The following is a 23,365-nucleotide window of genomic DNA, read 5'->3' as shown; positions in this document are numbered from 1 at the left end:
GGACCGGCTGTGTTTTGTACCGCTTTACCGCCCGCCGGAGGTGCGGTGGGGGGGGGATCGGTTTTGCAGGAGCGCCGGTTTCCCTGAGCTGTGGTTGTTCTCCGGTTTAGGCCTCCGCTCTGGCAAACTCGGGGAGCAGTGCGAAGCTGTCGTTCGTTTTCCCAGGCTCTTCCAGAAATATCCTTTCCCTATTCTCATCAATTCGGCTTTCCTGAAGCTAGCCGATGTTTTCAGAGTGGGGTAAGTAGCATCAGCCGGTCGCTCTCCGCTCAGATCGCGGCCCCGCAGCGATGCGCCGCGTTGTTGGAGCGTGGCTGCCCTGGAGCCTGGGCAGCCCTGGGGTTCACTGCTCGCCTGGTGATACCGCGGTACTGCCGGCTCAACTGAGGGCAAGCTGTGCTTGATTGAAGCTTTCTGCCCCTGTCTTGGTGCGTTTAAGTGTCTGAGTGATCGATGACACAGTGCCTTTCACCCATCCTGATTAGAGGATTCATTTGTTAAATGACTGATTTAAGGTCACTAACGTAAGTTCTGCTCCAAAGACATGTTCAAATTAATAATTAATAGGTAGATGAATTGTCATGTCTGCAGACTCCATCTCTAAGGAACGTTAATTGCGAAGCCCAGTGTATAGCTTTTCCACGTGCCTGATGTCTGAATGATGTATGTGATGGAGCCAAAATTATCTTGTTGCTGTTGTGGAATCTTCCCTGTTGGCTCTATGAAGGAAAAGACATTCACTCACACCTGGCAATGGCATTAAGGCTTTTCTGTCTTAATTCTGAACATGCTTTTCTCACAGAATTAGATCTCTAAGTATGCAGAAACCAAACATCTGCTTGAAGTCTTCCTCACTGGTATCAGCATTTTCATTTCCCTAGAATTTGGCCTAAATTTAAAACTAGTACTAGAAAATAAAACAATAGTGTGTAAATAGTAACTTAACTACATCAGTCTGCTTAAATATACCATTTATATAGCATATACCTCTTCTTTTTTTAATTAACTCTCATAAGGTTTTTTAAAATGATTTTGTGTTTCAAGTGTTTTGGTTTTTATTGTAAAATAGCCTGATAAGATGTGCCTTCTGACAGAAACAACTTCCTGCGGCTGTGTGTGCTGAAAGTTACTCAGCAGAGTGAGAAACACTTAGAGAAGATCCTAAATGTGGATGAGTTTGTGAAAAGAGTTTTCTCAGTGATTCATAGCAATGATCCAGTTGCTCGAGCTATTACGCTTCGGTATGTATTACATAAACTCATCTAAGTTACTTGAAATTGAACAGCTAATTGATTTGTGTGCCAGCCTAGAATAACAGAATCTGCAGCTACCCTAAGTGAAGTGTGGTAGGTGTCTTCTACATTGGTCACAGAGGTAGTAAAAGGGAGTGAACTGAAAGGATCTGTGACCAGTACAAAAGTTATTAACCCTTTATGATGGTAAGAATTGTGTGGAATTGCAACACTGAAATTTTGTCTTTTCAGGAGAAGAAAAAGAAACATTTTTTAAATGCATAACTTATGTCCTCTGTTGTATATAGCTACATACATCTATTGCATATGATATATTTAGACCAAAACCAAAAGGCAAGTGCTTCCCTGTCTGTCAAAGTATTTTTGTTAACTTCTAAGTAAAACTTACTTACGTGAACCTTGTTACACTTGCATGTCTTTTTCATGATAGTTGTGCTAGAACTTTACTGCTTTCTTGGTCTCTTAACTCCTGAGGTAATGCCCTTGTATTACTGATTGATTTGGCCTTCCTAGGAATCAAATGGAGGGAGAGGAAAAAAATCTATCTTTAATGTTAGTTTTCTGCTGTTCTAGTGTCTGTATCTCTGATACTACCCAAAATGACCATCTCAGCTGAATCTTCTAGCTCCTGTGCAAGTGAATTGAAATGTGAAGAGAGTGCTCTTGGTTTTCCTTTTATATTCTGTCTCCCTTGAACTGTTACCGATTTCACTATTGAAAGATGAGAAGCATCAACAGGGGTTTGGTTAGCTTGTATGTCCATTTCTTTATTCTTTTGATTATTTTTTTATTTCAGGGTTATGTTTTGGTGCTTAGTGTCTCAGAAATGTGTGAGCAGAGAACACCTATTTGTTTTCTTGTTGTTCCACTTCAGTATTCTAACATAAGATTACACTTGATTGGTACTGAGTTATCTGCTAGAAGTCCCAGGAATTTGCTTAATTTGGAAAAATACTTAAATTACAAATCAGTTGACAGGATTAAATCAAGTGAAAGGTTAAAAATCTATGAAAATCTTCAGCTGATTTGTTTTTCTCGTCCCTAACTAGTGTCAGTAAGGAAAAAAACATGTTGAAAGAAAGATCTAAAACTAAATTTTGTGTCTGGGTAGGAATTTTATTGCCAGATAACTGTAAATATTTGCATAGAACTCTTGCTAAAATTGCCATCAGTGCAAATCCTGCATTCATTCTTTTTTAAATTGGATTATGTTAAATAAGTCTGGAAAGTATCTTTGAGATATTTTTAGCAAAAGAATAAATACTGAGACTTACTCCCTTTTTAACAGTTACACAAAAGGTATTGGTTATTCCAAATAATAACCTTATCTCAGATAAGCAAATGAACAAGTGAAAGTTAGATGCTTGCTTGCTTGTCGTAAGTTTCTAGAAACTTTGCTTTCTTACTATGTGGTTAACATTTATGACTATTCAGTGACATTTGTCACTTCTGCAGTCTTAATTGTAAGGAGTGTGGAAATAATTTTCTAAATGCTTTTTTTAATTCCCCCTAAACCACAATATTTCTCATTCTAAATCCCATTATGTGTACTTCATGTATGTTTGGAAACGGCCATCAGTACATTTAGCATTAAATCTGTTGTACTAATGTCATGACTTGAGTATAAAAGCCTCCTAAGAATGCTCAATTTTCTCAGTGCCATAGTGCACTCTAAATTTTATAAGAAATCATGTTAAGTTTCTCACTGTGCCAATTTCAAGCTGAAAGGTACAAAAATACAATTAATTAGTATTAAACAAGCCACCTGACAACGTTGGTTACCTTTTAATTATATATGTTATAATATGTTAATTTTTTATTATATAATTATATTAAATATATTATTGCAGCAGTTTTTTGTTTCTGAAATAGGCATGAAAGAGCACATGTGTGTGTATAAAAATAAAACTAGTCTCTTAACAATCTTTTTGCATTTCTTTTTGGCTTTGTTTTGCATTTCTTCACGGTAATTTTTTTTTTTTAAATTTATTTCACTGTGATTTATTTCTGTAGGATGTTGGGCAGCATGGCATCTATTATTCCAGAAAGGAAGAATGCACATCACAGTATTCGCCAGAGTTTAGATTCCCATGATAATGTGGAAGTTGAAGCAGCTATATTTGCTGCTGCCAACTTTTCTGCACAATCAAAGTAAGATACAACTTTTTTTCATATTACAGAGAATGGGAACTCCATTGACTCTGGCATTCACAAAACAGTATTTACTTCTGTAGTGCTAGCCATGTCATTTATATCAAAGCATTTAAATATGTGTAGTAACAGTTTTGTAAAGAAATCTAATACTGCTTCAACACAAATAATTTTTCTTTTATTCTAAAATACTAATAGAAAGCTCATAAATATGGGAATGTGAACTGGAATGGCAGCTTTAATCAAGGATTATTTTACAGAATATATTAGGCAACTAAATTGAGCTTCAGCTTTATTATTTGATCAGGCTTCTGTGCAGGGGTTCTAAATCGACTTGGGTCGATTGTGGGAGTTTCTGTTGTTAAAACAGTGTTTGGTAGTTTAACTGTTTTAGTATTTTCTTTCTGTCTTTATTTTTTTCATTTCACTCAGTGCTTTGTCTTCTCTCTACAGGGATTTTGCAGCTGGAATATGTAACAAAATCAGTGAGATGATTCAAGGTACATATGTATATTGAATGATAAAAAGGAAAAGCTCTAATTTCTTGTGACAATTCTGTATTATCCATATGTAAATATCAGATATCGGAATGCTGTTGCCTTAACCTCAGATTATTCCAGATTTTAAATTAAATTAGCTAACCAATAATCTAATATCTGGCTTTTATGTCCTCTTAAAATCTAAGTTGTCAAAACACCTGTTTGGTAATGAATGAATGCTCATCTGTGGCATAATTAATAAACTTGCATAGACTATCCCAGGTTGCTTCAGATAAGTTAATGGGTGTGTTACCTGCAGTGAAGGAAGGGGTAACCTTCCCAAAATGCTGTGGTCATGCTGCTAGCTAGTAGATGGTTACTTCAACACCTGCAGGCAGGTATCTGCACTATCTGCATTCAGCAGTGGCAGCAATGCAGACGTGTTGTGTGCCTCAGTACTGCCAAAAGCCAGTACAAAGGACTCACTCTCTTCCTATGTTTCTCTTCCTTGTTGCAGGCTTGGCCACACCTGTGGATTTGAAATTAAAGTTGATCCCTATTCTACAGCATATGCATCATGATGCTAGTCTGGCCTCCAGCTCCCGGCAGCTGCTTCAGCAGCTAGTAACATCGTATCCCTCTACCAAGATGGTCATTGTTACTCTGCACACCTTTACTCTGCTTGCTGCTTCTTCTTTGGTTGACATTCCTAAACAGGTAATTCTTAATTTATTCCTTCAATATAAAGTATGAAGTACATTTAAAAAAACCCTCAGATTCTAGCTGATAAATAAATAATCAAACTTACATTAGAGCAACCATCCTAATGGATGCTCTAATGTGCTATAGAGAAAGAATACTCTGAAAGCTACTGCTGCTCTCATATTTTTTGCCCTCCATTTTCAGATAACTCCATCAAACACAGGGACTCTTTACAGATCATAACCTGTCTTTCTTTGAATAGGCTGGGATTGAAATAAACTAGGATCAATCAGCAATTTAGGCAGGCAAAGACCTTGGCTTTTTCTGAAAACATTTAATCTCACCTATAGAACCCAGGCTTTACTTTTTGTTGCTGTATGTTCTCTTGGGTCACGGGTGTGCATTTTGCCTTCCTTGCATGCAAGCAAATGAATGTTCAGTAGCACAGAGTGTTTAAAAATGTATTTCTTGAACTCGTAGGCATTTGAATTTGTTCCCGTAATTTAGGACAATAAACCAAGTTGTTTGAAGGCAGTGATGGAAAAGTAGAGTGCTTTTATATTCTGATGATGTGGATGTGATTTATATAGCAGGTCTGAACACAGTGACATTTGATGTTCATCAAACTAATCCTTGTAAAGTAGTAATGAAAATCTATTTGCTTTCTCTCAACCCTGTACAGCTAAGGAAGGCTGGTGTTTGTTGCTGTTAGACTAATAGCCCTGATCTGTCTGAAACTGTTTTGGTATGACTGATTTCTGTATTTCAGAGGATGCTTTTGATAGTATTGAATCTAAGCCAACTGGAACAACATCAGAACATCTGATGTGCGCTTTTTTTTATGGTGGTAAGCAGGGTGCTTTAGGCTGTATTCCTGCAGCACAACAGCCGGTGTCACTTAAAAGTGATGTAGCCAGGGTGAGGGTAGATAGCAAAACCATGGGCAGCATGCTGGTGCTTTTTCACGGTGTGGTGAGCTGATGCTGTCACAGAGGCTACCAGCTGTCAGGATGCTTCCGTGACTTCCCCCCATAATTTGGAGGGGTTTTTGAAAGGGACGGAGGGCACAGGTGGTGCTCGCCCCTCACAGAGGGACACTTTGTATCATGTCTTTTGCTTTGCTTTCATTTGTCCTTGAGCAGCAGGCCTGTTTTTGTCCGTTAGCTGGGTATAATCAGTGGAAGGCCTTTGACTTAAATGGCATTTTGTTTAGACTTATGTGAGGAAGAAGAACTGTTTCTAACACATGGGCTAGCTGTTCCATCTCTGTACACTTGCAGGAAACAAATACAAGGACGTGCAGTTAAGTGTCACTTAATTTGAGATAAGTGCTTCTGGAGGGGTGGGTAGAAGATGGTTTTGTTTGGTTTTTTGGGGTTGTTTTTGGCAGCTACTGAGACATAAAAGGTATGTTTGTGTTGCTATCTGTTAGCTGCAGATCATACAGACACCTGAGTTAGCATCAAATGCCCAGTATATGTGTTAGTAGCATAATTACAACATTATGAAGTATTTACTGTGCTTCTCGGGGATGCTTTATGCTATTTCTGTGAGTGCTGAAGTGGGTCTCAAGGCTTCACAGGCTTACAGGGTGATGGTAGTGAAGAGTGCCTGAACAAGGGGAGTAGGGTGGTAGAAACTGGCTGCCCCAAGGAGGGGCTTTTCTGTGTGATAGGCAGTCTAACAGAGAAGGCAAGTTAGTCTTGGCTGAGTATGCTCAAAATTTAATCACAAGTACTTCTGAAGACTTCCTTCTAGTACTGTATCTCAGTTTAAAAATGGATTTACTTTATTGCAGATCCAGCTTTTGTTGCAATACTTGAAGAATGACCCCAGGAAGGCTGTGAAGAGGCTTGCAATCCAAGATCTGAAGTTGTTGGCTAACAAGACACCACATACATGGAGCAGAGAAAATATTCAGGTTTATACATTTATAAGCTTAAGTTTATTGTTGAATTTTGTATTTAGCTGTAGGATTCTTCCAGAACAATTTGGGGGGTAAGAAAGGAAGAACATGTATCTTCATATCCTTACATTAGGTTACTCGGCTATGTAGAGTAGCCAAGTGTTACTGAACAGTTGGAGTATTATAACTGAGCAAAGGCATATATCATGTTGTAGGCCTTTTTACAGTAAGGAAATCACTTTTCCATCTGAAAAACATATCTAAGATAATAGTCATGAGAGCTGAATGCTTACATTAATCTTTGGATACACACTGTGTAGTAATGCTCACATGTAACACACAATCTGACTTTTTTCAAAGCATGTCATCCTATATTCGAAAGGGCAAATGTAATTTTTACTTCAGTTCTTATTTTCAGTAGTACCCTTGAGACTCCTGTGGTATGAATAAGACCCGAGAAGGTGTTCAGAGTGCATCTGTATTATTTGGTGAAGCAGTTACAGTGTAGATAGTATTCCAGCTTTCTTCCAGTCACAGTTGCATATGAACATTTTTTTCTCCTTGTCTTTACCTATTTCTGGTAGAAATTACTGTAGAAAATAGCTTCAGATTAGATTAAGGTTCTAATCTAATATTTTAAGAACATTATTGCTATGTACTTTTCTGGGTCTTTTTTCTTTTGTTTTTACTAGTCTTGGAAGCTACTTCTGTTCTAATTTGTTGGAGCATGAGGCAGCTGGGAGGAAAAACTATGTGGATTTTTGTTATTGATCATGTGAAGAATGAAGTGTTTTGCTTTGTCTCCAATATTTAGATAAAATTATTTGGAGTGTGCAGAGGCTTTTAGGTTAGTGAGCTGCTTTATTTTTTGTGACGGATTAATACAGAAAATTATTTCCTTTTAGGAATTCTAAAGAATTCCTTTAATGGTTGATGAATTCTTCGGAATCAAAATGTTACTCTATGCATTTATGCCTGGTTAGTAGTTAACTCGGTGCAAGTGAGAGATGTGGCTTTCATCAGTATGTAGTGTCTAAAAGTAGGTGTCCTGATGATTGAAAGGGGAAACTTACAGTGATGTCAGAACTAAACCAGTAACTGGGTTAGAGCAAAACTAATTGGCTGAAGCTTGTTACTGCCTGCTGAATGGCATGCAGTAGTAATTTCTGTCTTCTAAAATGTATAGTCAGCACTTTCAGCTGGGAAACTGTTTCATATGTTGAAACCACTTGGCAATGTTTATACAACAGGGACTGGAACAGACCCTTCTTATGGCATACCTTGCTTCTTGTACCTTTTTGCCAAAAAGAGTTTTGGCAGTGTTAACTTCTTCAGCATTTTGCCTGTGTAGGTCAGAGAGCAGGCTTGGTCTTTTAATTGTGGAGACTTCGCTGTCTTCCACACATCAGCTTTAGAACTCGTTGCTGCTGTTGCTTAGACCAGTCCTTCTGCTGACTGTGAAGCTACTAAGCAGCCTGTAGTCCATCTTCCCAATAATTCTGAGCTCCTGGCATTCTTCATAGTTACTGTTTCAAATGAACTCTGTGAGCAGTGATCTAATAGCACTGAAGAGAAACATCAGTGTCTTGTGAGACATCAAGACTCATTTTCAACCTTAATAGTTGTATTTTCATGTTGATGCCAGGTTCTTCAGTGGATTAGCAAAATACTACATTGGTACAAATTACAAGTTTATTTAAAATTTAACTGTCACACATGCATGAGAAAAACACTATTTGAGGGTTTTTTTGTTCTTTGGAACTAGTTATGTGATACTGTTTTTCTTCAGTTTCTGGATGTAATCATTCAGCTTTGGCTCTCTCTGAAGCAGAATATACTTCCATTTTTCTCTCATGCTACTTTCTCTCATGTCAACTAACAAAGCCTCCAAAACCAGTGAATAACAAAGTTCTGGACTGTGTTCATGTAATAAATATGAGAACAATGTCAATTTCAAGAGTTATTCACATCTTATATATATTTATCTTATATCACATCTAGATTTAGATGTGATAAAGCCTGAGGACATCTGGTGAAAGGCACAGAAGTATGACAGAAGCTCTACTATAAATGAGTTAAAATATGCTTTAATATGTTTATCAAGAAACTTAAATAGTATTCTGTTGGACACCAGGAGTGTTAAAGGAAATGGCACTTGAAACTTTGTTCCTCAGAGATGTACACTTACATGAAGCCCTGCAGAAATAAGGCAGAATAATCCGAATACCTCTGAGACTGGTGAATTGTCTTAAAGTCTTCTGCAGTTTTTAATCAGTAAGACCTGATAATATTTTGCCACTGATTTTTAATTAATAAATTACTGATAATTGATGTTTCCTAGTATATGAGACCCACTGTCACTTTTCTACAAGCTGTGTCCTCAGTTGACTAAACCAGGCTTCAGGACAGAATTTTCTGCAGAAATATCTCAATACTCAAAACTTCACAGATAAGTGCAACTAAAAGTTTAATACAGATAGCTCATGGAACTTCCTTTCCTCTCTTTTTTTCTCTCCTGCTAATCTCTAGGCACTCTGTGAATCTGCTCTTCACACTCCTTATGACAGCTTGAAACTGGGCATGCTCTCCGTTCTTTCCACGTTATCTGGGACCATTGCCATTAAACAGTACTTCAGCAGTACTCCAGGTAAGAAAACGAGATTAGATCTTTGGCATTTCAGGTGGTTTGGCTAACTGATAACCAATTTCAACTGAATATCTTGTAGCATATTCTTACTGTTTTTGAACTTGAGAGCACTAGCTGAGAGTCGGGCTGTGTTCATCATGTGTAAACTTAAAATGGGCCACTGTATACCCATGAGTAGTCAAGGTCTAAGATTTTGTGGGGAATATGCTGTATGAAAGGGGTTTTTTTTCAGGACCAGTTGAACCTTTCTGCCTTGTGACTGTGTTCTGGAGAAAGAGAGTACATATTTTAATGTTATTCAAGGTATCTTGTTTTTAAAATTATGATAATACAGGTTTTTTTTTTATTCTTGAAAGCGGGACTGCCCTAATGGGTATTATGAGCTCAACTACATGGGCTGCAGAAATGGAGAAAAATAGTACATCCTTTTCAGTCATTCTGGCATGTCTTAATAATTAATATTCTCCCCAGCTTTTTTTAGTCAGATACATAACTTCTTAAGAGAATATTTCTGTGTCCCTGAAATATCAGCCTTTATATAAGACCCAAATATTCTTTCTCATGTATGTCTTGCTCGTATAATGTTCAGGAATGGAGGGAAGAGCCTCTGTGTGTGGAGAGAGAGGGAGATATGTTGTGATCCTATTCTTTAAACATGAGAAAAAAATTTACTCCTAAGTCAATATAGTTTTTTTGCAGAAATGTATGATGTAATTACAGACTATGCTGTTTTATGTTCTATTTCCTTGTCTTTATTTAGGAACAACAGCTACCACTGTGAGATCATTTGATTTAGTAAAACTAGCACAGGAGTGCTGTTACCATAATAATCGTGGTATTGCAGCTCATGGTGCGAGAATTCTGACTAATATATCAGCCTCTTGTCAGGAAAAAGGTAAATGAAAGCAAGGACAATGAATTGAGTCTGTTTACAGTCAGGCTTATGCACTTAACACATATTAACTCATCTTGTCTGTGAGCCTGTCTGTACATATGTCTAATCCTTCATGCTGGTTAGGGAGAACAGGGGCTATAATCTAATAGAAAATATTCTATATGATTTTATGGGTGGTTGAGAAGATTGTCTTAATCTAATTTAGAGAAAATTCTGGAATACAGTAGAACTTCTGCTAAATAAATGCTTGTCTTACCTTGGTTGTAGGACTACTGAATTGTCAACCTTTGAAAACTCTTTGCACAAGAATAACAGGGCATTTAGAAGTCTTAGTCCAGAGAGTTATGCATGCTTTACAAATGTCACAGTTGTGCCTGTTGGAGTGCTATGAAACCTGGAATGGCAGAATTGTTTCTAAGCAAAGTAAAGTAGGGTAGAAATATCAAAAAGATACTTAATCTGTCATGACTGCAACACCAGTGCAAGCAATTATGGTTGGAAAACATAACAGGGAACTAACTACCTTATCTTTTCTTTTCTTAGATCTTCTGCCTTTGGAGCAAGATGCAGTTTTTGGCTTAGAAGCTCTTCTTGTTCTTTGTAGTCAAGATGACAGTCCAGGAGCTCAGGCAACCTTAAAGGTGACATTACTGTTGTCTTCCTGTCTTCCTCTAGCACAGCTGTAAGTTATAGTAATAACTTGTGTAGAAAGGCTAGTGTGAACCAGATCCTATCTGGTGGAAGCATAACATACTGGCAGGAAGTTAAGATTTTTATATGTTTTATCCATAATCAGAGTGGCAGAGAAGCTCAGCACAATGATAGTGCAGCTCCTCTCAGCTCATAACTTAGTTGATTGTCAGGGAGATGGTGTGAAGGGGAATAAAGCATTCCACTTGGTGTAATGGCTGTGATAGAACATGGATTTTAACATGGGATGGAGGTGTCTCTGGAGAACAAAGACAATCTTGGAGAGAACCTGCTTTTTGGAGATGAGAATGCAATGTACATTATGACAACAGTTTTATAAGCTGCTATATTTATTTGACCACTTCTTAAACTGCTACCAGTTATTTACCTGTAAAGATGGGTGGTATGAGAAAGAAGACTATGCTTTCTTGAATTTCTGTTATGAATTAGTGCTATTAGCCCAGGGATGGAGGCTTGGGCTCTTAGAAAAATCTCAGTTTTTTGTTGAGAATGTAGTTCAGAAAACACCAGACCTATATTTCTGCAATCAAACTTGCAGGTAAGTGTGTCTGGCTTTTTTATTTTCAAGTAGGCATTGTGCTTATTATACCTGTTGTTTATGTAAATTGCAGATCACATTAACTTGTATGGTGAAGCTGGTCAAGTGCCGTCCTCACCTGAGCCAGTCAGTAGTTGAATCCCTGCTGACCCAGTTGCACAGTGCCCAAGATGCTGCCAGGATTCTCATGTGCCACTGTCTAGCTGCTATTGCCATGCAGCTGCCTGTCTTAGCAGATGGGATGCTAGGAGACCTAATGGACCTCTACAAATTAATTGGGCGATCTGCCACAGATAAAAAACAAGAACTCTTGGTAAGACCTCCTGGTGCATGGCTCTTGGTGGGTAAACTGCTGTGGGTGGTTTTTATTTAAAAAGGCAACTAAACCATTTCTTGTGTTCAAGGTGATGTGCCAGTATATAGCCACGGTTTTCAATTTTGCTTTAATTTTTGACCATGTGTGTTAGTTAGTGTTCAATTTCAAAATATCTCATAGATGGAGATGAACTATATGGTATATTCCAGTAGAACTTCCAGCAGATGGCACTGCTTAGACAAACCTAGCTATTGAAATGATTTGGTTCTCTGTAAAATAATGGTGATAGAAAGAGAAAATGGCAGTTAATTTATGTATGATGCTGTGACTCACATGACTTCTTTTAATATACTGTAAGAGATAAAAATGCTTTTAATCATGTCTATTTGGAAATGAATTTGAATTTTAAGAAAAAAATTACAAGCTGCCTGTTAATTCCTTTGAAGCATTCAAACTATTTCAGTTAAAAGACAGTAAAAAATTTTTACATTAAAGTTACTTTAATCTACAAGACATACTTGGGTGGCTATAAATACTTAAAAGATAGATGACTGAGAAAAGTTTGTCAGTTAAAATATGTAATCTTCTATGTAGTTTTGAGTCCAAAAATCAAGTAGATATTTCTGGTAGTTTAAGAAACTGAATTGGCTATTTTATTTTTTTTCCTTGTTTTGATTAGTTTCTGAAATATAACCTTTCTCCTCACTCTTCTACCCTTCATTAGGTTTCTCTTGCCACAGTGATATTTGTTTCCAGTCAGAAAGCTTTATCTTCAGAAATCAAAACTGTCATCAAGCAGCAGCTTGAGAATGCCTCTAATGGATGGACAGCCTACAAGATAGCCAGGCAGGCTTCCAGAATGGTAAGTGAAAATACCTGGAGAAAAATGGTTTGTGGTTAGAAGGGTACTAGTGATTTCTTTGAACTGGGAAAATAAATTCTTTGGAGGAAATTAATGGGGGACAAAAAAAAAAAAAAAGTTTTTCCTTTAAATTCTCCAGAATGCTGATTCAGGTACATGCCATTTAGGGCAGTCATCTCGTCAAGGTGTTTTTTTCACTTGTCTTTTTATTTGAGAAGGAGGTAATGACCTGATGCTTTCTTAAGCACATGCCTAGTGTGCATTTTGTAGCTGTTCTTCATAGGCTGATACATGCCAGCTTGATGTGTGTTGCTTTTCTGTCAATGTGAAAAAAGAAAGAAAAACACACTGTTGCCCTTTTCCATTAAGTCACAGCTGGTTAGAATGTAGAAACCGTAGTTAAGAGTTGCTGGGGTAGAAGTAAATTTCAGTATCTGTTTCTCATCTTGTTGAATAATCTGTGTGAATAAGTACTGTACTTTATACAGGCTGGTATTTCCATGAAATAAGCATTTGTGCTTTTATTTATTTTTAGAATTGTCATAATGATTGGAAGAATTTTCAATATTTCTGTCTTGAAAATAAGATCAGGTCTGGTGATGTTGTTATTCTATTTTTTTCATGAAAACCCCCAGCCTTCTTTCATGTCCCTTCTTAGAAAACTTCTTTCCATTACAGGGTAACCATGACATGGCCAGAGAACTGTATCAAAGCATGCTGACTCAGGTGGCTTCAGAACACTTCTACTTCTGGCTGAACAGCTTGAAGGAGTTCTCCCATGCAGAACAATGTCTGACAGGTTTGCAGGAGGACAACTACAGCTCGGCGCTTTCTTGCATTGCTGAAGCCTTAAAATCCTATCACAAAGGAATAGCGTCGCTGACGGTTAGCACAGATCTTCTACTGTAGTGGTGATGTTTCTGTATCCTGCAGCAGGTCTGCTTGGTTTCTGCTCTTAAACCTCTGAAAAGTTCTTCAAGATATCTGATGCTTGCCAGACTCTCTTTTGAGAGGACTGCAAGGAAGAGCCAGTTGTAACACACTGCATCTTCAGAGAGAAGATCCTGTATTGTAGCTGTGTGTGATAAGCTAGATTTCTTTCTTTCTTCACTCCCTCACTTTGTTCCTTTATCAAATCATGGTAATATGACAGATCTCTTTAAGTCACAGTTCTTAAATGTTCTGCTCCTTGCCTTGGCTTATTAAACAATGTTGTAATAGTCAAACCTGGGGATTTGTCTAAATTGGCAGCTATCTTCTCAATATGCAGAGAAGGATTTCATTGTCTTCCTCCCTCCTGCTGAGTTAATGTTGCCTTGTTTTTGATGATTTCATCCTGTGGAATCCTAAAAACAAGGCAACACCAATTTAGTAAAAGGAGGAAGGAGGACAATGGAGTTTCATCAAATCAGCAGAATTCATATGGTACCTGCTTTTATGCAAATACTTACTGCTTCTCTGAAGTAATGAAAATAGCAAGAAGCTGTGTGTCATATCTGTGAATGTACACAAAACATTAATGTCTCCTTCACTGGAGACATTCAGAACCCACCTGGATGCGTTCCTGTGTGATGTACTCTAGGTGACCCTGCTCTGGCAGGGGGGGTTGGACTAGATGATCTTTCGAGGTCCCTTCCAACCCCTAAGATTCTATGATTCTATGATTAATTAATATGGACCATCAGCTCTTATGGTGAGGTTGCTTTTTAAGAAAAGATGATCCAACTTCACACAGTACTTCCATATTTTAGTTTCCAGGAAGAAATATTTACACACAGTTTTCTGTATGTCTTATGAGTGAATCTGCTATTTTTCCCCAGTTACCGGAACTGACAGTGTTGTGACAATTCAGATATTAGTGTTTAATAAAGTTCAGATAATACTGTTTATTAATAAACTGTCCCTGAAAAAGCAGGAGGGATGTAGATTTTACACCTTTGTCCTCTAAGAGGAAGCTCCATTGTTCCTAAAGTATTTGCCTCTAACTTTTCAGATGAGTGAATAAGGCTTTCAATTCCACATGTCCAGATTTCTCTAATGTCTACAAGACATTGAGAGGGGGGTCTCATCTAATTAGATGGTAATACTTAATACAATCAGGATAATAACTTGCTTAAATAGGTTTAAGTCTGTGATTCAGTTATTTAACCTTTTTCTAGAGTTTGTTTTTTTTCTGTTGAAGATTCTTGTCCTCATTTCCTCTTCTGACTTCTCTTCCTGTGTGTTGCACATAGTGCTTTTCTGAGTGAGTTGTTTCCTTTTGGGTTGTTGTAGTCCAGAGGAATAAGCAGAGGTTTCGGAGGGCTTGGGTAGAAGAAGTTGGGTTTTGTTGCTGGCTGTTGCTGACTTGTTGCATTGCTCCGGACAAAATCTTTAACCATGCTTGAGTGTAGTAGCGTCTGTAAAAGGAGCCACTTACTCCCTGCATCTGCAGAACTTGGCATCTCAAAGGGGAGCAAAAGTGCTGTAAAGTGCACGATAGCAAAAGTTTTAATCAGTAAGACTGTCTCTTGCCTTTGACTTACTGTTGCTGGTGTTCCTGTGTAGGGGATGACTCAGCACTGTTGGTACCACAGCCCATTACCATGTACGATGAATCCTGTTTCTGTCAGCTTTGCAGCTGGAAGATGCTTTGTCAGTAAATCTGTTGCAGATTTTAGTCAGCCCAGTTTAGCAATGATGAAATATTGAAACAGTATTTGATCTTGTCAGAAAATTTCTCAATTCCTTCTTGATACACATGCAATTGTCTGCCTTTTGTAGCTGTATGTAAAATGTCCTTTCATGTGAGTTAGTTGGCTTGAGCCAAGAAGTCCCATTATTTTATGGATTAAAAGTGTCGGAAAGAGGGCAGGGACTTGTCATAGAGCGTGTTGGCCACAATCCCTGTCTTGCTGGGTACTTACTTGTTTAGTTAGCAGAGTTTTTGCATAACACCTGCTTTTCCTGGTACAGAACATGCATCTCATTGGAAGCATGCTTATTTTTTCTCTGATGGTAATCTAGAGAAGGTACAGTACTTGAACATAGCTCTAATTATTGGTTAAGCAGCACAAACTCCAAATATGTTGGTCACAAATGGTGGTGTTTGAAAGAAGTCTTTTTGTCACTTTCAAAAAAGAATTGTAACTAATTTATTGCTCATGGCTATATTTGTAGTAGATAAGATAAATTGCAATATTAATGAGACAGGCTTGTTTCCATGTACAAGAATTGAGTCCAATTCGTTCTACTAAATATGTCTGGATTCTCTGATGTGGGTACTGGTACTTTACTCTCTATAAAAGCATGTAGTCTCTCTAGGGCAATTACAGTGTAGCAAGATCTCTTCCACAGAGGGTTTTCTGAAACCACCCTTGCAGAATAAACTGAACAGTTTCTACTCAAAAGGGAATTTTTTTTCATGTCCTTGGAGAAGGGAGAGCAAAGTGTTAGATAAGAGGAGCTGAGTGATAGTGATGTAATAGTCTTATTTTTTGGGTTGAAATCTAGCTCAATAGTTTAAAATGGTTGCAGTTGGCTGATGTTCCTTGCTTTAGTCAGTAGTGGGCCAGTTCTCAGATGACATGATGATTTGTGAGAAACTGGTTTGCTGCTTTCCTGCTGGCAAAGAAATGGTTCCTAGTAAGGTTTTGAGAGAGGTTATAACTTTTTGCTTCCGCAAGTGACCTTTTCTTTTGAAGAATAAGAAGCACAGGGGAAGACATGCAGGAGTTTAACATACTTCCAGTCTTTGAGTAAGAGAAGGTCCCAGTGGTTGGTTTTACAGATGGCTTTTTTCTACCTAAACAAGAAAGTGTACTCTTCTTGAAGTCCATCAGCATAAGAAAAATAAGTAGTGTATTTTTGGCTTAACTAGTATCTGATCTCAAGTGCTGCTAATGTACCCCCTCATGAGTGTCCTGAGCTGTCACAGGTGCTTTTACATGGCAGATAAACCCTTAGGGAGCAAGGTTTCACAGAACCATATGTTCTAAATGATACCAGCATGTCTACCTTCCTGGAGTTCTTTTACTTACTATTCTTAGTTGTCACTGAACTGTGTCTCTGCCTTCATCAAATGAAAGGTTCAATGCTTTTGTAGTGTTCCTGTCCATTTCACAGTTACAAAAAACTCTAAAGTTTATCACCCTGTGCTGCAGGTAACTTCACACAATTCTTTTCTGGCTGATGTAGAATCACTTTTTCAGTCCTTTGTGTTTCTGTTTGTCATCAAATTGGGTGTGCTCTCTCTTGTGGTAAGGACTGTCTGAAATAATGTCATTTGAAGCCTAATGTCTATGCCTTGGAAAAAGAGGAAATAAGTACCCTGACAGCATTGTAACAGCTGAAGTTATGTTTGTTGCAAGGGTGGTATGCTTGAAATACAGCCTAGTAATTACCTAACTTTTCTCTTGTTTATATGCAGCATTATTTGAATTGAATACATCTCTTAAATACAGTTTTTAAAAATGCAGCTTTTAGAATTTAACTGCTCATGTGTCTGATGAGACAGTCCAGTGACATTGTGAAGTTATTCTGGTTGCTTTTGACTTAGATTACCAACATTCCTATTACTGTCTTTCAGGCTGCTAGTACACCACTTAATCCTCTGAGTTTTCAGTGTGGATTTGTTAAGTTAAGGATTGACCTTCTGCAAGCTTTTTCTCAACTTATTTGTACCTGCAACAGCCTGAAAACAAGTCCACCACCAGCTATTGCCACAACTATTGCTATGACATCAGGAAGTGATCTCCAGAGGTGTGGACGCATTTCTAACCAGGCATGTGTTCTTGTTCTGCTCTTGTGCAGTTCTGTTTATGAGTGGTATGCATTTTGCTTCTCAGCAAACATACCTGACAAGAGAAAGGAAAAGCATTCCTGAAGACTTTTTGCTAAACAGTGGGCCTTGGTTTTCACCTGTAGTTGTAAAAATGTCTGCCTGGCCTGCCTGTGGCAGGCTGTATGTTGTAGTTCAGCATGTACATAGGTTTTCTCATACATTCATGTACCCAGCTTCCAAGAACATACATGTAGTAAGCCAGTCAATACAGTCAAACTTGCAGCAAGACCTTCTACACCTTGTCTTGCAACACCTCAGATGCTGTGATTACACTATACTTAGGATCATACTGCAACTTCTTTTGGTGACTGTTTGCAACTGTCTTGATACAGAACACCAAGACAGGCTGCTTCCAAAATGCACCAAGTCTGCAAGAAGGAATTGAAAGACAGAGCAGCTTGATGTACCAGTAGGGGATGGGGGAGGTGCTTAATGGGGGTTTTTGTTTTGCTTTGTTTTTAACTCAAGGAGGGTATCCTGGTGCTTTGTTACAGCAAAAGTATCTGCTTAATTCATGGTTAATAGTCTGTAATTTTGGTGATTTTTATCTGTGAAGAAGTACTTTATGTATTTTGTCAGAGTATGTTGTGTTAATGTTTCAGGGTTGTATGCAATGTAGGTTTTCTGGATGCATGGGGTTTTGTTTGTTCTGCCTAGATTGGATTTATTATTTTTTTCCTACTAATAACGTTGTCTCTTTAGATGAAACACTCGATGGAGGAATTCCGAAACCTGGCTACACGTTATGGAGATCTCTATCAGTCATCTTTTGATGCAGATTCAGCAACTCTAAGGAATGTAGAACTGTATCCTTTTAAAATCTAAGTTTTTTCACTTTTCTTCCCCTGTGAACAGTGTGAAGCTTAACAGTCCTCTTTTCTATGAAGACTGGCACAAAGTTTTGAAGCAACTAGTAACATAAAAATTAGGTAACAATTGCTTAAAACTCATTTGGAAATAAACATTGCTATACTGTTGTTTGGAATTACTTTATGAACAAGTTATGACACACAGATTGCAACAACATAGAACTTGGAATTTTTATAGTTCTTGCTTCTGTGTTTTCTAAAGGAGTAACGACTGTAGGATTACTTCACAAAAGGTAGAGATATAAGGAAAAGTGCCAGTAAATACACTGAGTTTCTTGTTTTAAGTGCCAACTTTGTAAATCTCTTAACTCCTTAGTATTAATATCAGACAACAGCAGAGCTGTCTGTTGATTTCACATGCCATAGAAGCTCTGATTTTGGATCCAGAATCTGTGAGGTAGGTTTGATAGCTAACTTTCTACTCCTTTCCTGTTTATTTCTAAATCCTTGGGTCTTTAAGCCTATGGATTCGAAGAATGTTCAGAAAGTTTCTCAGTGGACCCTTCTAATTCTCCTCTGGGCAGGCCTGAGGGATCTGTTGCTGTTGTGCTATACTTGGCAGGCTAGGGACTGTGTTTAGAGTTCTGCATTTTGTACTGATTTTGCTCTTGAGAGCACTATACTGAACTTGTCTTAAATATAGACTTGCATTAAAATACAACTTTTAATTTTTTTAATCAGCCACCTATTTTAACTTGTCATTTTCTTGTTAGCTCCCATAGCTACTGTTTGCATGTTAGTTTACTTCAGAGTATTGTAAGTACTGTAAATACATGTACTACATTGGTTTAAACTCTTCATGTAAACCCATCACCTCTGGCTCTTTTTTAACAGTGAACTTAGGCCCACTAGGAAATGATCTTGAAGTACCTATTGAATCACCCTTTAAAGTTTCCAGGCTGAGATTAAATGGAAGATAATGTGGATATACGTATTTTTTAATGTGTGATTTTTATAATTTGGAAGAAAAGTGAACATTTTAAGTTGCCTACTCATTGTTAATTGAAAACTATGAAATTGTGAACTTCAAAACACTAGGTGTCTAGAAGATGTAATTACATTAAAAACATGAGATTATAAAGTTCCAGATTTAGTCTTAAATCTGACTGGCTTTCTTGTTTTTCCTGGAATTGAGGGACTTTAAAACACATTATCATCACTGTAGGCTATAATAAAAGGCATGGGAATTAGAACTCAGCAGGCTTAAATAAAAACTTGGGGAATTAAACATGCTGAGTTTGTTAGACCTGTAACTGCTTCCAGTGGGGACAGAAAGTGATGGATAAGTTGTAGTTAAGAAAGGGTTTAGATGTCAAGGACAAGTCTTGCAGTGGAAAAAATAATAAATGGAGTAAACCGTTTGAAAGACACTGTTATTTCCTAATAGATTTAAAGTTTTAACAGAGGATGATATTGTTTGGCCTGTCTGGGAGTAAGCCTCCCAGAATATGATGAGGAAAGTATGTTAGACACAATGAAAAGTGTTATTTCTTAGTTTCCAGGAATATAGCTCGAATGGAACAGCACACATTGAGAGTGAATATGAAAGAAGAATGATGTCTGTATTTAATAATGTACTGGAAGAAGTGGAATCCCTCAACAGGAAGTATGCTCCTGTATCTTACTTGGCAAGTAACAGTTTAAATACAGACAAAGGTTCCAAAACCTCAGTAATTCTATGTTATCTATCGTGGTCAAGAAACTGAAGAGCACATTCGGTCAATTAACGTAACCTCTTACTGGCACAAGTGGTTTCTGTGGAGACCCAATGCTTCAAATACACTTGAAAAAAGGTTTTGCTAGGACACCAGTAACATTACTGGTCTGATTAAAAATAACGTTTTAAAAATTCTGATACTCAGAATATAGCAGATGCTGATAAGATACCTAAAGATGGTGTCAGGCCTCTGCCAGGTGTCTCTCCACACTTGTATTCAAGTGCTGAAGCATGTTTTCTTTGTTCATCCCATTGTTCTGAGGATTCTTCCCCTACTGCACACAGTGCTGGAGGGTCCAGCACCAGCCTGCCTTTGGTCACTGAGCTGTTGGCAGTTAATACTGTGTTTTCTGAGTATAGTGTTTCCCTTATCGATGCAGGTCATCGGAGAACACAATGTAAAGTGTGTTGAATGCAAACAGTCAACTGATAACATAGTTCTTTACAGGGCTAGTAAGGTTCAGTCTTTCACTGCTGGTGAACATCATAAAGCTGAAGTGCGTGTTGATGGGAACAAGATTGTTCATTTGTCATGGCTGGCATCTATTTGCCTTGTTTCTAAGTTCAACAGTCCCTACTGATTCCAAATAGGATAGAAGAATGAGTTGTGTAAAATGTAGCTAAGGTAAACCCTGTAATCTTAGTTGTCACTGGCTCCATAAAAATGCAGCTCGGTGACTTCAGTAGTGCTGCCTTTGCTCACCAGAAGGGTGGTACAGTGCAGTGGGGAAAGGAAGAGAAGTCAAGACTTAATTATTGCATCTCATTAGGTTGCAGTAGATGCCAGTCTTGTTTGCTTGGAGGGGAATTGTTTATTTGAGAGTTTGTGCATGTGGGGTTTTTTTGTATGAGTGTTTCAATAAGATCACACTCTACTGACTGTAACAGTAGGACTGAAATTGTTTGGATTTTTCTTGGCCTCCTTGTTTTTTTCCAGAAAATAATATCTTTTATAAAAAAGGCAGAATGTAAACAGAAGCTCAAGGTAGTCACTGTCATCATAGTGATTGTTATCCTATGATTGTATCAATACATTTCTGGACTTCTAGTGGAAATTACTGCAATTTCAGTACCCCAAGTGCATGCCTTTTTTTCCTATGCTATGATTGATGTATTTTTTTCTAATTGTTTTGGCTCTGTTTCTTACAGCATACAGCTTGTTTGTGCAATGCTGTCATTGCACTGTTGAAGGTACCCCTTTCATTTCAAAGGTACTTTTTTCAAAAGTTGCAGTCTACAAGTATTAAGGTAGGTACTGCTCAAATGTGGCCTAAAATTTCTCTTTATAGAGTCTTCATGAGAAAAGCTTTAGTGAAGGCCCAAAGCTTCAGCATTTTCAGTGAAGGCACTTAACTGCAAATAGTATCTTGGTTTATCTGTTAGGAATAACTTGAATAATATATGCATATGATCATTAAGAACCACTAGGCTGTGACTTAGGCAAGTGGATTCAGTTATTTGACTGGAAAGCCTTCAAGATAAAATCTAACTGGAATTTTTTGTTGATTCTGAGTCTGCAAAGCTAAAGAATGTCCTAGTCTTGGGAAGGCAGCTTTTATGAATTTGTGTTGTTTTTCCGTTAAAAAGCAAAATTTGTTATCCTGGAAAAGAACTGTAATGTTTGTCATCTGACTAAGAGTGGCTGTATGTGACCTTTAGCAGTTTGTGGGTTTTAAAGTTTTTGGGGTTTTTACTCGAGCGCTCCATTTTTCTGGAAAAAGTAAAAGCCTTAAGATTTTTAATATTCACTCATTGAATTTTACATTGTTCAGCTTAGTATACTAACCAGTGGCTATGTTGTAGAAGATTTTTTGTTCTTTTGGGTAAGTGCTGCTAATAAAACTGATACAAAGATTACATCTGGTATTGCTGACAATGCTTATTAATTATTATAGCAATAAATCTCAGATAAGTTCTGTTTTTCAATTTGCTGGTTTACCTACCAAACCCCCCCTTGGAAATTTTTCCATAAGAAGGTGTTCCATTTCATCCTGGAGTTGTATTTGCTTTTCCGGAGGCATGAATTTACATTTTCACCTCTTCTCCTGTGTTTCAGCTGGCTCTTTCCCCATCTCCAAGGAACCCAGCAGAACCTATTGCAGTACAGAACAATCAGCAATTAGCTCTAAAAGTGGAAGGAGTGGTTCAGCATGGATCTAAACCAGGCCTTTTCCGTAAAATCCAATCCGTGTGTCTGAATGTCTCTTCAGTGCTGCAGAGCAAGCCTGGACAAGACTATAAGGTATGGATAGAGTAGATCTGGGAGGAATCTTAAGTTTTGTTGCTGTATTTTCTTGCTCTTTTATTTGGCTCTGGTTAGCAGAATTTTCATGTTGAAATGAACGGGTTCTTGTGTAATCCTCTCAGTCTTGACAGCTGACATTCAAGCAGTGTCCAGAGCCAGGCATTGTGCATGGGAATTTCAAGTCTGCTGTATGATGATGCCTTTTTAGTAACAGCTTTTCTTCCAAGCAGAAGAGGCTTTGAGATGTTCAGAACAAGTCACTAGGAGTCTAGCTAAGATGAGGAAAATTCAACCTGGGTATACATCATATGAAACTGCACAATAAAAAAAAGGCAGAATAGATTATTCTTTACTACATAGGATCTAGAAATTTATTCTCATTTTAAGGGTTTTTTTTTGTTTGTCTTTATGGAAATGGGTAGGACAGGCTGTCCAAATTAAATAGCACCTGAGGAGATAGATATATATATATAGATATATATATATAACAATTTTATCAAAGATGCCACATCTGAAATTCAGGTTCTGCTAACATGACATCTAGTGAGAGGCCTGATTTTTTGGGTTTTGGAGTTGTTTGGTTTGTGTTTGGGTTTCTTTGAGGGGAAAAGGGGGAAAAAATGTCAGTTGCATCCAAAAGAACAGCAGGACTAGGAACTGTGTAATGTTTATGTGACTCATATTACTCTATGGAAAACTAGAACCTCAGGGAGAAAAAGACTTGTTAGCTACCTTGCTTCTGTGAATAGATATAAAAAGAACTCATTCATCAGTGAAAAAACATGTCAGCCTGGCTCAGACATGCACATGCATTGGTTTAGGAAAATTGAGGAGCAAGATTTATTTATTTTTTTTCTCTCCTTCAAATGGGGAGTGGAAAACTTACTTTAACAGGTTTTTATTAAATGGTATTTTAACCTTCCATGTGTTCTCAGATTCCTATTGACAACATGACCAATGAAATGGAGCAGAGGGTGGAACCACACAACGACTACTTCAGCACTCAGTTTCTGTTAAACTTTGTGATACTTGGCACCCACAACATCACAGTAGAGTCCTCTGTAATAGATTCAAATGGTATTGTCTGGAAAACTGGGCCTAAAACAACTATTTTTGTTAAATCTCTTGAGGATCCATACTCCCAGCAGGTTCGTCTTCAGCAACAGCAAGGACAGCCACCATCACAGCAGCAACAGCAAAGAACAGCATACTCACGGTTTTAATTCCCAGAAATTACACTGATCTGGTCAGT

At 37.8% G+C, this 23,365-nt stretch overlaps 1 protein-coding gene across 1 annotated transcript in view; it reads left to right on the top strand.

The window, feature by feature from the left end:
• Positions 1-23,365, top strand: part of INTS7 (integrator complex subunit 7) — a 25,005-nt gene extending 1,640 nt beyond the window's left edge. Inside the window, exons 2-20 of the mRNA XM_009994790.1 lie at positions 111-240; positions 1,095-1,241; positions 3,267-3,404; positions 3,858-3,904; positions 4,401-4,600; positions 6,384-6,506; positions 9,021-9,138; positions 9,899-10,033; positions 10,577-10,674; positions 11,356-11,595; positions 12,323-12,460; positions 13,139-13,345; positions 17,028-17,222; positions 17,985-18,088; positions 18,480-18,548; positions 19,647-19,779; positions 21,018-21,116; positions 21,925-22,110; positions 23,049-23,365. Of these exons, the coding sequence (XP_009993092.1) occupies positions 111-240; positions 1,095-1,241; positions 3,267-3,404; positions 3,858-3,904; positions 4,401-4,600; positions 6,384-6,506; positions 9,021-9,138; positions 9,899-10,033; positions 10,577-10,674; positions 11,356-11,595; positions 12,323-12,460; positions 13,139-13,345; positions 17,028-17,222; positions 17,985-18,088; positions 18,480-18,548; positions 19,647-19,779; positions 21,018-21,116; positions 21,925-22,110; positions 23,049-23,336 (2,795 nt within the window). The 3' untranslated portion in view covers positions 23,337-23,365. The remainder of the gene's footprint in view (positions 1-110; positions 241-1,094; positions 1,242-3,266; positions 3,405-3,857; positions 3,905-4,400; positions 4,601-6,383; positions 6,507-9,020; positions 9,139-9,898; positions 10,034-10,576; positions 10,675-11,355; positions 11,596-12,322; positions 12,461-13,138; positions 13,346-17,027; positions 17,223-17,984; positions 18,089-18,479; positions 18,549-19,646; positions 19,780-21,017; positions 21,117-21,924; positions 22,111-23,048) is intronic.

Source organism: Chaetura pelagica, unplaced genomic scaffold, assembly GCF_000747805.2.
Source record: "Chaetura pelagica isolate M959 unplaced genomic scaffold, ChaPel_1.0 scaffold2, whole genome shotgun sequence".
In the NCBI taxonomy this organism is placed as follows: Eukaryota; Metazoa; Chordata; class Aves; order Apodiformes; family Apodidae; genus Chaetura; species Chaetura pelagica.
The sequence above is the reverse complement of the archived record's forward strand: the minus strand, read 5'-3'. Positions and strand labels throughout refer to the sequence as shown.